Source organism: Prorops nasuta, unplaced genomic scaffold (genome assembly GCF_024137725.1).
Source record: "Prorops nasuta isolate Cenicafe-Biocafe unplaced genomic scaffold, Cenicafe_Pnas_1.2 PNAS00002, whole genome shotgun sequence".
Classification (NCBI taxonomy): Eukaryota; Metazoa; Arthropoda; class Insecta; order Hymenoptera; family Bethylidae; genus Prorops; species Prorops nasuta.
This window is the reverse complement of record NW_027116799.1, coordinates 2,711,435-2,729,317: the sequence shown is the minus strand read 5'-3', so window position 1 is coordinate 2,729,317 and position 17,883 is coordinate 2,711,435. Positions and strand designations below refer to the sequence as shown.

At 38.4% G+C, this 17,883-nt stretch overlaps 1 protein-coding gene across 8 annotated transcripts in view; it reads right to left on the bottom strand.

The window, feature by feature from the left end:
• The window catches only part of LOC136777300 (uncharacterized), a 198,494-nt gene that overhangs the window by 93,456 nt on the left and 87,155 nt on the right, over positions 1 to 17,883 (bottom strand). For all 8 annotated transcript variants that reach the window (XM_066733468.1, XM_066733480.1, XM_066733487.1 and 5 more), the window contains exons 4-9: positions 10,467 to 10,701; positions 3,917 to 4,127; positions 1,679 to 2,727; positions 1,308 to 1,524; positions 1,015 to 1,248; positions 374 to 740 (exon numbers count right to left, since the gene is read on the bottom strand). In XM_066733468.1, the coding sequence (XP_066589565.1) occupies positions 374 to 740; positions 1,015 to 1,248; positions 1,308 to 1,524; positions 1,679 to 2,727; positions 3,917 to 4,127; positions 10,467 to 10,701 (2,313 nt within the window). The remainder of the gene's footprint in view (positions 1 to 373; positions 741 to 1,014; positions 1,249 to 1,307; positions 1,525 to 1,678; positions 2,728 to 3,916; positions 4,128 to 10,466; positions 10,702 to 17,883) is intronic.

The following is a 17,883-nucleotide window of genomic DNA, read 5'->3' as shown; positions in this document are numbered from 1 at the left end:
ATCCTACTTAATTATGAAAAATATATACATACTGAGACTATCTGGGAGGGACACTACTACGCTTCGATGGATCGTGGTGAAAGCTTCGTGACGATCCTCTTAACGATGCACAATGCAGTTTCCTTAGACACGTACGATGAATCATCCTTCAACGGTATTTCCTCTTGAATTCCAAACTCTAATCATTGTTTCTTTTTTTTGTAAATTATACATTAGCTCGAGTCTATAGTTACGTGGATGTTTAATTTTGTAAAGAATATAGTGAATGTTTTTGGGATTGTATAGGTCTTTGGATTATGTAAATAGGTGATTTATGTTTGTGTTTTGTCTATTAGGAATTGAAGATATAAGAGTGAGGTTTTTCGGGACTTGCCTGTTGTAATTTGCGTTCTCCGTCACGTGAGTCTTGACCGGAAGAGCGTTCGGTGTAATCGTCTTCGTCAGGGTCTAAAGCAGCTGGGTGTCTTGTCCTTGGAAGCCTAGCAGAGGCTGATCTTGCGAACTGCTGCTGCTCATTCCAACGTCTGACTCCACCATGCGGGGTGTGACAGGTTTGGGCACCGTAAGGTAGATGGGTCACGTGACCCGAGGGCCTTCCCCCACTATAGGTAATTTCCATTTCTCGTGGTATCCTCCTTGGCACTGTGCCGTTGTCCATGTGACTCAGCATTTCACGGCTGCTTGACTCATAGGGTCTCTCGCGTAACGACCTTCTCATTTTTGCCTCGTTACTCGACATTCTGTCAAAATTATCACACTGATCAATCCATATCTTGACAAAAATTTATCCGTTCAAATTGTAAAAGCAAATTTATAAGGCCATTTATTCGAAACATTTTTATTTCATTCGATAAATTATTTTAAGGCAATTATAATAATATTGATTATATTATACTGGTATATTTCTTGACTAAGTGCATCAAGATGTTTTGAAGAATGTACGTTTTGAAAACTGACGTTGTACAGCTTTAGTTTTAACATCAAAGTTTGTTCTAGATCGTTCAGCCAACTTACTCGGTGTGTCTTTGTAACGGTGTGGGCACCATGTGCTGTTGGTGAATGTGTTCCCTGGTGGAGCGTCTTATAGGATCAACCTGATGCGATAATCTGCTATCGATATCTCTCTCCCGAGGAGGCGTGGTTTTCGAGGGTGTCGTCGCTCGAGAAAGCGACTGGTTCCTCTGTTGCTGATGATGCTGTGGAGTTGCATGGAGATAAGCAGCGGATTGTCGCATTTGCACCGCGTACCTAAATTAACAAAGAATAATTATTAAATTATCCTAAAAAGTCTATACGAGATCTTATACCTTTCTTCCGAATAAAAGTATCCATCATTAGCAGCATCCGAAGGATTTACTATATCCAAACTTGATTTAGGCCTTTGTGGACGTCTCTGCTGATTAGACACAGTGTCATTTACAGTCGTTGTGTATTGTTCGGGTTTCCTGGTAGCTTCGTACTCCAAAAAGTCTGCACTGTGTGGTCTTGGTGGTGGTTGAGTCCTTTGTGGTCTCATTATTGGCACTGCAAAAACCAAACATTAGAAACTGAATTCAACGATTCCAAAACTCGTAGAGCTGTATAATGTCACACGAATCTGTTGCTTCGGATAATATTAAACGATGAATTGTACACATCTGTAAGGATACTAAGAGGGTGGATGATTGAAATAGAGTACCTTGAGGTGGTGGAATGGGTGAGTAAAGTTGTTGCTGTTGGATTTGCTGATGCTGTTGGCTGTAAAGTGGAATTGGGATGGGTGCAGGGGCTGGACCCTTGGAGTACCCAACTGGGCCAGCTGGTCTCTGGTAAAGTTGCGGTGCACCATATACATCCTCGTAATCCCCGTTCCCCCTGGTAGTTCGAGGCTTAGCACTACGCCCGTAAGTATCCGGTGTTCTCCTTTCGCCAGGCTGAACTTGACTGTAACCATAATTCAAGCCAGACTTGTCGGTCCTCAGACTCTGCTGTGCTTGCTGTCCAATTCTTGTCCCATAAATCATGTTCCTGCTGTCGTAATCAGCCATGGGACTCTTCGTTGTCAGTCTGGCATCCGGGGAGACTGGAGACTTCCGGTAATCAGGATCCGGAGAGGGGGTGGAGAAATCGTTGGAACCATCGGTCAGTCTTCTTGGCTTAGGGGGTGCATTTGCGTAAACTGGTTGGCCGAAATTCCTCGGCATGGGTTGAACGCTCTGAACGTTGCTGCTGGGTCCTGGATGGGGTTGTTGAGGTGATTGCGTTATTTTGTGTTGGAGAATGGGAACTTGCTGGATATGTTGGTGTGGGGGCAAATGTTGATGCAATAACGCCTGATGCTGATGAGAATGAGTGGGCTGTGTTGATACTGGTTGTTGGTGGAGCAACTGGACATACTGTTGCTGTTGCTGAGAGGTTCCAGCTTGGGCATATTGAGCTGGTGGCTGCATCCAACCGTTCATCAATGGTTGCACCTCGTTGGCAATGTTGTTGCTACTTGGAGGATTGCTACCGTTCCCATTGCTCCCGCTTAGGTTTGGGAATGAGGCAGTGTTTGCACTATTTGGACTGGAATTGTTGTTGGACGCCTGGCTTGGGTCATCTCGGGATTGAAAACCGTGGAAACCCGAATCGCTGTCGTCCGCGCTCTGATTCAGAATCGAAGATATCGACGATACGCTTGGTCTCGCACTCCGTTCACCATCAGCGGGTCCGGCTATATCCGCTGCGCCAGCTGCATCAACCGCACTGTGCACAAGAAGATATAAATGTTATCATCAACTTAACAAATTGAACAGGTCATTCAAGTAATTTTACAGGCGATAAATAACTTTTTAATTTTTTAATTCAATTTCTATTTATTTTTTTTTAGGAGTGAAGTGGATAGAGTTATGTCAGTGTATAGTAAATTGGATGTTTTTTTTTCTTGTAATGAGTAGCTGGTTGCATATGAAATTTTGAGATTTTTGGGAAAATTTTAGGAGTAATTTTACTACTGGTATAAGTAATTTTCGTAAGAAACGTGAGTTTTTCATGTTCCCAGAAAGCATAAGGGTCGTGAATATAGAGCTAGTCAATAACGATCTGACTTATTCCAGTATTCCGTTTTGTGTCCTAAACTTCATGAAACCATAACTAACGAGCTGATATACTTTAAACGCAAATAAACTGTATGACTACCGTCCCAGTTTCATTCGAGAGAAACAAAACGTATTTATATCTCCTCCCATTCATCCCCTTTCATGACTCAACTAACTTGTCTCTCTTGATCTACCCAACTACACACTTGAAAAAGCCCCATTTACCTCGTGCCCTCCACTCAAAACAGCAAGTAAAAGGAACTAATGTAATCATTTACTTCTAAATAGCCACCATATTTTCTCTACAGTAAACTATATACCAACACTTGCTCAATTTTCATTTCTTACGTAAGATACGTTACAAACAATATCCAATTAAAAATTCTAATTGTTGTTTTTATTCATGCAATTAACAATTTTGGCCCGTTGAAATTGAAATTCCTGAGAAGCTGGTATAACAGATGGTTCTTGTTTCGAGAATTATTTGGCATTAATTAATTCCACTGTCTTACGGTTCTACCGAAAGTCGCTGCAGCCAACTTTGTCGTCGCGCTCCAGGTTTGTTACTTTAAATCACTAGCTCCGTTGATACACATAAGTTTTCATATTAAAGCTCAAAACCTGGTGGCGCTGTACTATCCCCTACGATATTAAACTGACTAAAATGTTAGACGAACGGACAGAAGAAATAATAATATTGAAAATTTCTAAACTCAAGTGGGAGGGATTTACGTGTGTCTAAGAAAATATGTGTATAATGTTGAGGGAGTTGAGTGAAGGCAAGTGCAAACTATAAAGTGTACCAATATTTTCAAGCTGGAGTGAAATTTTGTTATGAAATTGAGATGAGTACGTACGGGGTTGGGTCCTGTAGGAGGGTGGCCAGGGTGAGTGCATTGACCCACTGGTTCATACTCTCGCGGCTGTCAGCAGCAAAATGATATGTCCTCATGTTGGCGTGCTCGGCCTTGAAGGCAAACTTCTTGTTAACCTTGTCCTCCGGCCTGCAAACGGTGACTCTGTACGAGGGCAATAGTATCGAGCCCAGAAGCTTCTCTTCTTCCGGTCCTGCAAAAAAAAATTTCATAATCTTCATGCACTTCCGTCTCCCACGAAAAGAATCCGCTCGCCTAATTAGCGATGCTCCATAATTACTCGTGTAATTACACCGAGTGCAACATGGCGAAAAAAGTTAGCCAAGTCCATTAGTGGAAACAGAACTGTACTTTTGGGCGAAAAAGAGTTTTTCCATTTTTGCACAGTCTCTGGAATATTATGCTTTCACGGAAATGAACGGTGTCTGGGGTTGGTGTTCGGGGTGGAAAGGCACTGTTGCAGGGAGAGGGGGTGAGTGTGGTAGAGAAAGGCGTCAAAGGCGGTTTTCATTAGACGCCGGAGTTGAAAATTTGAATTCAAGTTTTGGGGAATACAATCTACGGCCGGTCTACTCGGAGATCCAATCTGCATCAAAGGACTCACGAATGGTACAAGGAGGAAACGGAGAGAAGGATAATATCGATATTGGATTACAGCCTGGTCGAAAGTGCAACGTTGAAAGCACGTGGTTGCCTTTTCGTTAAAGTTCCACCTCGTTGGTTCTCGAAAAACTATTCAATTCTAAAATGTCTGATAAAAGAACTTTTACTTACTAAATTTTCTTTTTTACAAATAATTATACAATAAACTCTGATTTAACACACACATGTGAGCCTAATTAATTACACGCGCTTCAAGCACAATTATTCACAGTGCTATTTGGTTTGAATTTTTGATAATTGTTGATGAAAGGGATAGTGTGCTTTAAAAATAATAAAAGTTATTTAGTTTCTATTCAGAGTTAATTTGTAGTCGAAAGGTGAAATATTATAGAATTGGCAAGAAATTCATCAGTGTTGGTCGTTAGTAAAGAAGAAGGTTAGAAATAGGAAAGAGTTTAATGCTGAACATTCTATAATTATTTTACGTCCCTTTCCAAACCCTCGAATGTTTCCTTACGAGCGGAGAACACTAGATGCAATATTTATGCTCCAGGCAAGTAGGACATCTACACCTGCAAAGGCTATACGTAAACAACACCGCAAGAACAGGTATTTTGCTGCCAAAATTAAACGAGGGTTAGGATCAGAAGACGGAAATCCAAGAAATTCGACGAGGAGTTGTTCTTAAATTCATTCCGTTTAAGGGTAAAAGTTTGAAGACGCTGGGAACTCAGGTGGTGTCTCGCAAGTGCCAAGTGCTTTAACGAAGGTCTGAAAACTCTATGGTAATCCGGAAAATTAAGTGCACTTCGTTCGTGGGGCGATCGGGACTTTACACCGGCACCGACTGCATCGTGACGCCTCGAAAACTTCAAAGTCTTCGAATCCCCTTTGTCGAGAGTCTTCGCGAGCTCGTTGTTCATCTCAAAGCAAGTTCTTGTACGCGTGACTCTGTCTATGTGAGTCCCTGTCACTTTTAGGTTACGTGAATGAAAAGTGAGAGACTCCTCTCGAAAAGCGTTAACCTTTAACTGCATATAGAGTATCAAACATAAAATCTATACCCTTAGAAAAATTTTTCTAATGGTTTTTTAGGATAAAATCTCTTGACGAATTATTTTTATTGAAATTACATGATAAGAATCATGTATTTAAGATTTTAAATGTCGAGAAAATTGAGAATCTAGGAATAATATAAACTTATGAAAGGACCTATTTAAAAAAATGACGCATTAAGAATGGGAAGCTGCGGGAAATATTTGAAGAATTTATAACATTCCGGAAGGCTTTCCCGTTTCATTGCAAGTAACACGAGTAAATTTATAGCCCAACCAAAGCTTTCATTTTAGCTTTACATGCTCGCTCGCTGTAAGCGGTCGTTACTTGCCGTTCGCGTTCAATGAAATTCACCGATGCAAATAAACTTTAAACCCAAATTTGAGAAGCTTTAAAAAGCTGTTGAATAAAATTAACAACGCCGAGCTCCTGATAACAATCGAACATCAGAAATATACAGCCAATAACGTTTGCATAAGAATAACTTTGTACGATTCTATATACGGAGAGAGAGTTTACATTTATGGAAAATTTATTAAGAAAAGAATATTTAAAGATTTTAAGATTTTCAACACAAACTTTTATAGAACAGACTTAATTGGAGAAATTTAATGAATGCAAAATGCATCTTTCGAATAAGAAGTTATTGCATTGTTGATTAAGAGAAATTTATTAAAGACGAAATGTCTGAGTATAATATTTCAAAAATATGTCAAAGAGCTTGCAAGCCAAGCTTACAGTTACAAATAGTCGAAACGTAAATTCATTAAAGGAAGTATTAAAAAGTTATTAAAGATGGAAAAGCTACATGAAATATTTCGAGGATTTGCCATGGTACAGAGAAAGACTGTGTATCATTGTTGACATTGGGGGGATGGGTGGACAAAACTCTCTCCATTGGAGCTGAAGATGCATTCGCGAAATAACCGCGTGCTCTGAATTGTGGAAAAAGAAGAGGAACAGGAGGTAGAACAAGAGAATGAAGAAGGAAAAGTGAAGGATGAGGGAGTGTGCAAGAGAGAGTAAGAGTATATATTTAAGAGAGAGAGAGAGAGAGAGTCAGATAGAGAGAAGGAGAAGTTGAAAGGGGTTGGAACGGGAAAATTACGAAGGGCCAGATAAGAAGTGGTGTTCCTACTTTATAGCCGGGACTCTGGCAAACGGGATGAACGTGAGTATGCAAGCTCGGCGAGAGTGCAAGCTCGTCGGCGACTTGAATTATTGAGTGTCTCCTTGCCGTCGTCTGAACTTTGCTTTAATGCGTACCGTAAAAGTAGAGGAAATATTTGAAAGATCTTGCAAGCTACGTATATATATGTATAAGACATTCCCTTTCAATTCTCAAAAATTCTCCTGTGTAAATTTTCCTACAGACTTTAGAAGCAAACTCGCAACCTTTTTTAAAAAAGATTATCAAATTGCTAAAAATGCTATTGGTTTTCCTGCTATATTTAATTATTTTACAAGTTATTTAAATATTTAAAGTCCACTCAACTAATTTGAACAATGATTGTAGATCATGAAAGTATCATGAACGAAATAAAAACAAAGGTTGGTACAAAAGTGCATTTAGCTTTTAGCAAATCATCAAAAATTTCCAGGATGCTTGCGATTAGTCAAAGGTAAAGTGAAGGATTCAAAGTTTAAACTTGGTGAAATGTTAGTAGAGCTGGAGTGGATGTTGTGAGGTGGAAAATGAAAATCTCCTCGTGAGGAATCAAAGATGAGAGTGTTTCGAACCATGTAAGGATTAATCGAGTTTGAAGTATACTCGTATTGATCGTGGATGGAACGAGGAATAATAAGAAAGGAAATGGAGAGAAATAAATGTTTGCAAGTTCCAAGGAATAGTCCAGCTTCGAGTAATAAGAGCAGGCACGGTTAAGGCTGATCGTCTTTGCGAATGCGAAGAAAGGAAACCCGATGGGTATGTGGAGTTTTTATTATCTGCGAAGGTGGATGGTACCATAAAGCGAAACAACTGCTGTAATTCGCTACAATAAGCAACTACGTGCTACATCCAGCAAAACTTCCACAAAGCGTTTTTGACACTTCCAACTCTGCAGCCTAAACATAAAACAACCACCATAGTTTCTCCTTTCCTTCTTTCTACCTTTATTTTTAAACGTTTTTACTACTGAAAAAGCAACAGTTGTCGAATAACTCTTTTGTCAACTTTAATTATATTATTTGCTACTGCACCATTATTAGCTAGAGCTAGCTTATATATTATAAATAAAGTTGCTTTAAAATAGTCAATGAGCAGACAGTGAAAAATAAGAGAAACGAAAATTCACTGTTGAAACTTTGATTTGTTGTTTAAAAATGGAAATATTCAATAGTGCATAAGATAAGGTAATAAGAAAAGTGGACCATTATTGGATTTGAGTAGGACAGTCGTGAACTGATCCAAAATTCATCTGATCATAAGCATAAAATTGAATAACTAATTCACTACGTTACAGCAAGTCGTAAGTTAAAACCACGTATGAATAAATGAAGTAAGCTGCTATTTCTCATTAACAAAGTTAGAAGCATAGTCTTATATATCACAAAATCACCTTTCGTTAAAATGAGCTTGGTTCGTTTTGACAAAAAAATTTTTTATTATGATTATTAGAATATTCGAGCAAATAAATTATTGTGACATTAAAAAGTTGCTTTGAAAGATTTAATACTTGGTACAAGCTCACGTTAATTTATATTGCGATTAAATTGAATTTCACGTCATTAAAAGGATCCATAAGACACAGTCTGACACAAATAGCTGCAATAAAATGGTAGCTCCTGGTAATAAAAGCAAGTGGAAACGTATAATAATGAAAAATAAAGGAAGGAATTTATTAAAGAGTTGAAGGCCTTCGGTCATGCCAGCTGCAATTAATTTCTGGATGGAATAAAATTTGAGCTTTGTGGGACAAAGGGGCTGGCGTTGGACGATTAAAGGATATTTCACACATCCCCAAATTAACGAGGCTTTCGCCATGATCATTTAGTTTCTTAAACCACAAGAGGCTACAGCTGGTTCAGTGAAGAATTTCTATATATTAAAGGCGAACGAAAAATCCAACTTGAAAAGCTTTGTTATATCTGGTTATTCAATTTAATAAAGTAGATTGAAAAACTTCCTTGTTCCATTTCCTCGATTAAGAAAAAAAAAATCAATAAAAATAATGGGGAAATTCTTTTCGAGAGATTTCCGTATATATAGTATATACGGTTTCAATTATAGTTGGAAATAAATGAGAAATGTCGATAAAATCCCTTGCTGTTACTACTTGAGGGGTCACTTTATTGGAGTTTCAGTGATATACTATATTTTCAGTGGTCCGGTCTTTCTTGGTTTGGCAAGGATAAATTAACGGTACTTTTCACACGGTGGATTTTCTCGACATTCATTTGGCTAGTCCTCAAGGGAGAAGCTTCTAGCCGAATTAGCAGGGACCCGCTGAAACTCCGAAGGCACTAAAGAGAGGGCTCTGCTAATTAGAGGCAGTATCCATCGAATCTAATTTAACTAAAGTTCTTGAGAGTGCAAACCATTGGTCCTCTTGCAACGCAAAGGCTCTTTTTCTAGTACAGATGTCATTAAAACTGAACGCCGACTGAGCACACAGCCAGCTGGATAGTTAACGTTCCTTTCATCCAAGATTAATATACATCATACAAAATTACCAATCCCTTTGATAAGCTTCATCAAAAGATTTTTAGTCTCCCACGTGGCCTTATATAATTCTAAAATTAATAAACAATCGAGTGATTTGTATTAACATCAGAAACTTTAACATTCGATCAAAATGAATCACACAAGTGATGAAAAACATTGGAGGAAATCTTAGGAAAGCTTTGTAAAAGTTTCTCGAGAGTGTAAGGGGAATGGGAAAATTGCATAAAGAAATTATTTATGCCTAAAGTAAGCCCCGGCTGCAAGAGTTCTTCGATAACTCGTAGAAAAAACGATTTTGCATAATATCGCTGTGCTAGTTTCACGATGGAATTTCTCGCCAAGTGGAAATGGTAAATAAAAGGGCGGACAATCATCCGAGTATTGTTCTTTCGTTAATTAAGCATTTGTCGAGCCACTCCTGTTTTGTCGAGGGGGCAGGCCCAGCAGCTTTTATTCGAATTGATTGGATTTTTATTCATTTCCATCTCACTAGCAGTTGAAATTGCTCGCTATCCACGCGTCTCACTCAATTATTCCCTTTACTCGGCATTTTCTTCTTCCTCTCTCCACTTGTGTCGCGAAGTGCGCCAACGTAAGATTAAGAAGCCCTAGAAATTAGCGCTCAAGCTAATTTCTGAGAATACTACAGAATTATCTGCAACTTCCACCAACTCTCTGCAATTATATTCTTGCCCTCTCCCTAGTCAAGAAAAGGCTAACATAAGAAATAGCAATATATTGTTAAACAAATAAATGGAACAGATTTAGATAGCTTATATGTTCTTCTATTTATTCGTTTTTCAATTTTATTAAATGTTTTAATCTTTGTACGTGGAATCAACTGCATGGAAGAATGAATCGTATTCGATAATACGATTATTGTTAATTAATCTACAAGATATACAAATTTAGCTACCATATATTAAAGAATACCATCGTTATTCTCGTGACGTTTTATATATATCTGTCACAATCCAAATTAATCTCAGAGTTCTCAACATTTTTTATTTTCGTCATCTCAAAAAGAGCTTTGTTAATATTAAAACTGGGGAATTTTCAGTAAATTTAATTGGTTCAGCTTTGAGTTTAGCTTCTGTGTGATCTGGGATTTATCAGTGGGGAAAGAAGGCTTTGGGGAAATCTTGATATGTATTTTTTGTAAGTAGAATTAAAGTGGAAGAGATTAAAATAAGTCGGGCGACTTACCTTTGTAGTAAAAGAGGCAATACTCGGAGAGGACGAACCATCGTTTTTTCCAAAGCATAAGGCCTTCGGAGCCCTGCTTGTGCAGCCAGCCTTGAAGGGCGACGGGGGCGGAAAGGGGCCGTTTTGCTGCAGGGGAGCGCAGACCCTGGGGCCCGCTACGTCGGCGCACCCCCGAAACCGACGCTGCCACCCCCGAGCCATCAGCCTTGCTGCGCACCTGCACCGAGTGGACAACCTGAAAACAAAGCCAATTATTTTTATTTTCAGTAATTGGTTGCCCATCCACTTTTCTCTACACTTACTATTTTATATGTACAAAGCCACAAACAATCTCACGTATAAAAATACGTAAACTCGTTAATTCATTTTCCTAAAAACCTTTCATTGTAATTAAAAAAAAAAAAACTGGTACAAGAGAAATTAGAATAGTACAGTAAATAAGTTTCTCGAACCAATTTTTCGAAATAAATAAAAATAGATTTTATCGCTATTAAAATTGTTACTCGTGGGTCTATTCATTTCTATACGGCAGAGCTTGTGAATTCAGTAAATATCGTCGTCATCGATAATGCAAGTTCCAGAAATAAATTTTTCGGGTGACAGAAACCTGGTTACGTGAATTCTAGTGAGATGTGCAGGCAATCGATAAGGGGTGGAGTGTAGGGAAGGAATGATTATCTATTTTATTTTTCCCACAAGCTCTCTATCCATCGATATAATTCTTATTGGCTCCAAAAATATGCAAATCGACTTACCCCAGTCGAATTGAAATATATTGAAAATATTCTGGATTAACTTAAAATCACTAAGCTACTTATATCTTCCACTCTAATTTAAAGCTGATCATTTTATATATAATCGAATGTTCACAATGTATCTAAATCAATTAACTCTTATCCTACCGAAATAAACCAACCTGAAAAACCAATGATATAAAACTGACAATTTTACAAAATCGAACTTTTGGCGTACCTAAATCAATTAATTCCTATCCTACCGAAGTATACATCAGCTTGAAATACAATTAATCAATGAAAACCGACGCAGTTCAGTTTCACGAGTTGCACGAACAGCAAAGACTACATTCCATGCAAAAATTAACAAGCAGAGACTATAATAAGGCAACGTGTAAATCTTTATCGCAGCACGATATTTGGCTCGGAAAATTTTAATAGTTTGGAAATTATCGCCAGGCTTTGGGTTGATTTAATTACGTCGATTTGTAAGATCGTCAGATGTTTTTCTTTCTACGAGCGTAAAATTGTACGTCGGCGTTGTTGAAAATTATAGGAAGCAGCGCGCAAATAGAAATTGCGAGTTGGTGTAGAGGGGGTAGGGGCGGTGGGGCGGACAGGCATAATAATATTAATGGTGGCACAAAAGACTATACGGGTATTGGTAGGGGTCTGGGGATTTGCTGGGAGTTGCACGGAGAGTTATACGGGAATCGGTTTTTGCGAAATAATTTATCACGACGCCATTATCAGATACGCCAGTATACACGCGATCCAACTTGGCCTATCGTGCCACTTCTTGCACGAGCGTTGCGCTTCAAACTGAATATTGCCACTATCGAGAGTGCGGCCTAAGTGCATTCACGTCTCAGCTTGCGAAATTCCCAGGGGGAACTTTTCCTCTAATGAGCAAATTCTCCCTCTGTCCCCACATAAATTACATTCACAGCTTTCGAACCATTTTATTATATCTTGCCAAATGCATTCGAACCACCTTCGAGCTCTCGTGCAGGAAATAACTTCAACATCCACTCTTCTTACCTCCTGAAAATCCTGCATTTTCAAGGTCGTTCTTAATGAAATTCTTCCCATCAAATTTGTCCCATTATCGTGTTTCTGCTCATATAGCAATGCTGACAAATTTATGGCGTTTGTTGCCACTGTTTGTTGTTGATTCAAGCAAATTTCGTGTATCACACGTTCAAGCGTCTCCGCGCCATGCTTTCTTGTACTATGTTGGGCTTCTCACTCGAACGCGTCCAATAAATGTCAGATGCAAACGACCTAGTTTCTCGTGCAACATGCACTTGCCAAGACGCGCAGCTGTGTAAACGCAGCTGCCTACTGAAAATTCGCTCGAGCTAGTTATCTCCTGGCTCTGTTTTCTTTCCAACTCGAATCTTTCCACCTAATCTTCATAACAATGTCATATTACTTTGACTAACGCTCGACGAAATAATTTCAAAGTGCGATCGGATTAATCTGCTATCTGGTGCTAAAGATTTGTACTACGACGAAATATTAATTTTCCTCATCAATGATTTTTTAATTATTATTCGGTTAATTACAATCACGCGTTTCATAAATCTGGGCTTCCTTTAATTAGAGGATTGCAATTAATTTGTATAAAACAGGATAAAAGGGGTAAATTTGTTAGTCGAGCTTCCCACGAATTTCAGCAATATATATGATATAGCTTTGGCCACTATAGGCGCATGTGGTGATTCTAATTGACGTCGGTCGATTGGCAAATGCAGCCGGAAGGAAGTGGCTGGGCTGCTGAAAGTCAAATCGCGATCCCAACGGGATCCGAGCACACTCGTGGTGGCTTCTAGGGATTAACATCGAGAAACCAATAGGGCGTCTCCGGTCGACCGAGTTTCGTCGATCGGAAATGGACGATTATTCGGAATTTTTCAATTCTTACGATCAATTTTACTCCATCGCCAAACTCTCGATATCAAACTTTTCACAACTGATTTGCTCGTGAATTCTGTGCAATGTTTTATGACTCATATAATTAAATAACATTACGTACACAAATAAGTGTAATAGAAGATTATACAAAAATAGAGAAATGGCGAGGGGACATATTTGTGTACCAGAAGAGCATTTGCTACTCCCGACTGTACATCATGACCTATAAGTCAATTTAAACATCCATTCGTATCCTGCGAAACACGTTTAGATATTCGTGACAGGATCTCCGCAACTGAGCGTTGTCTATTTCTTACTGTGTCTCTTTTTGTCTATTCTGTCAATCTTTTTCGTTATCTGCCTCTCTAATAAATATATATCGATTCTTCGAAGCATCTATAACAGCAAATCGATACTGCAAATCCTTCCACCACTCAATTAATCAATATTAGCTTATATTTCACAGTCTAATAATTTACGACAGTACATTATGGACTCATCATACACTTAATTATAATATTCAGGCTTCTTTTCTTCGTCAACAGCTTTTATTCATAAATATAAATTCGTTCTCAGATTTAAGTTTAAAATATCTATAATTTATACCATGTATAAATAAAATGTGCTCTTGGAGAAAAACGTTGAATTCTCGCATATTATAGTAGTGAGGGATAATCAAGAGGTTTTTATGAACGAAATTATGAAAAAAGCTTTCCCATCCATCTTAATTTACGCTAGCCATGGTTCCGTGGGGTAACAAATGAGAAAGTGAACGGTCTGTATAAGTTTTATTTCGTTATAGCGAATAAGCACGGCCACTAGAAAATTTAGCTGCTCGAAACATCGGAAAAATGGCCTGTTTCGCTTGTATTTTCACGTGCAGTCTGCTAACTTTTTACAAGGACTTTTCCGCATGAATTTCTCATTGGATATTCGTGGCAAAGACGTAAAGCAAGCACGAGCATGGCAATATGAGAAATCTCGTTGATTTTCATCGATGCTCCTCGCTCGGCACGAGAGAACTTTTGCAAAGGATGGACAATGACCAGTGGATAAATTATTTTGCGATCTACTTCATTTAATACATCACTGCAAAAATACCGAAAAAAAAAAAACACTGCTCCCTGAAACACAGAGACAAATTTTTCTCATATTTTCATTCTCTAATCTCGTCGGAAGAGCCATTCAAATTTTGCATTAAGCCCTTCGCGTGAATACTCCAGTTAACCTGATCCAAAACTGACGTCAAGCTTAGGCGAGATATTTTTCATTCGCTAATTGCGAGAGCTTTATTCGCAAAGTTTGCCAAAGGTCGGATATAAAATGAATGGATCGGTCCTGTGAAAATAATTTGAAAGAAAAGCTGCATAATTCAAGGTAAAACGCGGGAGATACTGCACTGGCAGCGTTAAGAGGAAGTTGGAATTCAATCGCTCGAGGCTGTATCACGGTAGAATTTTTATATCTCGCGTCTACAAAAAGGATTATTTGTGTTTGATCGTAAAAAATGATAGAGAGTGGTGGAGGTAGAGGGGTGGGGGTGGATAGATGTGAGATGAATAGAGAAAGAGAGAGAGGAAGGGGGTGGGGGGAGATGATACTGAAAAAGGGGTAAGGATGAAAAGAAATAAAACTAAAAAAGCAAAGAGGGGATGAGGGTGAGGGTATATTTTTGTGTTCGTGTGTGAGAGAGATAAATAGACGAAGTCTAGAAGTTTGGCATCGGACTATACATGACCGCGACCCGAGCCAACCACAAAATCGAGATTCAGCCGTTTTCACTTTGCTGAAATGTCTTTTCCACGTGGGAATTTATTTTCGCGCGGAGGTCGGATAGACAGACAGGTAACGAACGAAAGGTCGCTTAAAACCTGGACCAAAGCTTTTCTAACCAGGAGACTGTAGCACGAAACTGAAACCAGTGCTATAGAAACCGACGCTTAACAATTTTTATCGATTGCCTGAGTTTTATTCTGGAAAACCTTGGAAAATTTATTCGATCTTGCATCGTCGGAAATAACCCTTCACCTTTTACACCAGCTGTATATATATATATATATATATTCCTGAAGAGGGGGTGAGAGGGCTGCTAATTAGTTAATTTTAAAAGTGGTGATAAGGAAAATATCATGAGACCGAGACTCGTGAATGATTTACAGGGGTATGTTGCTGGTTGGTAAATGGCAAGATACCCATCGAGCGTTCAAACAACATTTACTTGAGGAGTTCAGTCAACCTGTTTATGCACGATATTGGAAAATTTGCAAGCGAACTCTCGTTCTGGGTGGAAAGCCCTCCTCGAAATCGCCGCATGCTCCATTGGAACTTAAACATTTGCATTGGCGAACCGTAATTTACCTATAGATATACCGTATGATGTATCGTATACAAATATATAAATACAGGTATAAACCAATGGTTTGCTCTCTCCAAGTTTTAACTCGAATATTCACCGACCTATTTTTATATCAATCATTCGATTAACCAAATCTGCAAATTTTGTCGTATTAGTCGAAAAACGTTTTTTTAACGATGATAGACGAGCAAAAAGATCCTTTCTATACGTTTCTCTCTCATCGATTATTCCATTTTCCGTTTGAAACGTTGAATTTAAAAATATTTTAGAAATCAGTCTATTTCCATTTCCTATTTTGCAGTTTATTTACCAGATGCATGCACGAAAACTAATAAAAAGTCAGCTTGACGGTTTTAACGTCTGGGGTTTTTTCAACCTTTCATATACCTGTAAGAATATTATTCAATATAAACGAAATCCTAAAATCCTGTCCTATTATCACAACGAGGTTTTTCTTCGACAGATGCTGGAAGAACGAATCTGCTATATGATTCTTTTATGACCCCCTCCCCCCTGCCTATAGAATATTCCAATAATGACCTGTCAAGGTGATCCTCGAGATAATTGAGTCTCGCTTTAAACTAGCGTGGAGTCGATTGATAGAATCCTTAATTAATTTCATGTTTTCCACAATTTCCCACTGAATCAGTGGTAATTACTATAATAATTTAATAATAGAAGAATTGTGTGATTTATAGGGTTTTGAGAAATTCCGATCGTTTGGTCAATTATTAATTAAATAGCAGAATTGCGGTTGGGGATAGTTTTTAGGGTCGAGTCGATTTTCAGGAAACTATTTCCATTTCCGGTTGGTCGAACAATTTTATTGGACTAGGAGCGTGCTTCGTTATAATCCGTTCGGCACCTTCAATTCCCTTGCGAACACAGTTTTTCTTCCCTCCCTTATATCCGTCTCATCTCTGGCTCAATTCCGTAGTCTGTTCGTGATCGATCGAATCTTCGTCGATATCTACGTGTCCAACCCCTTTCAACCACCCCCCTCCCACACTCCTACTTCCGTATAACCCCACCATCGTTCACTCGCCATCTGCTACGTGAACCCCAATCGTGCAAACGTCTCCAAGTCTTTCTCAAACTCGCAAATCCACTAATTGACACAGTCCGTGCTTAAACTTACCAAATTATAATCAAGACCGCATTATTTCCTATTAAAAATTCCCAACGATTAAATCAACTTGATTCATTCGATTGTCACAAAAATTATTCCACATCCAAATAAGTAAGTTTCAATATTTTTAAAACTTGGTTATTAATTATATCAAAGATTTTTAAGCATGGATAAAACTTTTCAGATGCACTCGTGGAATTTAGCTGCAGAACTATATATAGGTTTCTATAGTTGATATGGTTACATGGAAAGTGATACATCTGACTTTCAACAGGATTAGTTTGTAAAAAATGAACAAATATTGATAAAAAACGAGTGTTCTCTCTCCGAGCAGCTTAATTAAGTATTGATAAAGAAACGGTGGAAAGTCTTATATATATACATTTGAATAAAAATTTTATGTACCGAAAATACGTCAACCAGTAAAAAGAATCAAAGGTAAAATATAATGGACGTGGAAAAAGAAACAAATCATTGAGGAATATTACAAACTGAAAACGAAAATGTTATGTCAAGCGGATAATGCTTATACGTGGTCACGAAGGAAATAAATAAATGAAATAAAGGAAAGTCAAATAGAAAGGATCTATATGTATTTGAATTGGAGAAAATTCGGAAAAAGTCGATTGGGAAGCTGGACAAACGTAGACTCATCTTTTATGAAAGCTTTGTATATGTTCTGAAATAAAATGATATACGAGTGGAAAATCGTAATGGGCAATTTCATCTTTCTTACAGAAATACATTGGTGATCTATCTTGGCTGAGACGAATACAGGTATGATATCATTCTGTCAGGTAAAATGTATAGAAAAAGCTTCGCAAACGTAACTCACAATTCGACGATGCATTTTTCACCCTGGACAACTTTCATAATTCAACATTTTTTATAACAAGTGTAATTTTATTTTGGCAGAAAAAATAGAGGCTACTCTTGCGCAACACCTGGATCAGAATGGAGAAGACAATTTAGGTTCGCATAAATATCCTGAAGTTTGAAGGAAGACAAATGCGTTTATTGGGGGAAATGATAAAAAGTGCAAGTTTATTTTTTCTCGGAATGATAGTTCGCTAGATCATCCGGGCAAAGTTTGAAATTGCGAGGAATAAATCTTTGCTATATTTGGAGTTAGGAGGGGGGTAAGGGACAGTTGCGGGACGTTAAATCTGTACGCGAGAATGGAGCGTGGAGGCTTACGAAGCGATTACTGAAATACACGAGTAGTCGGGAAATCCCGGATTTTCTCCAGACTCTATTCGACTGGTCGACTTCCTGGATATC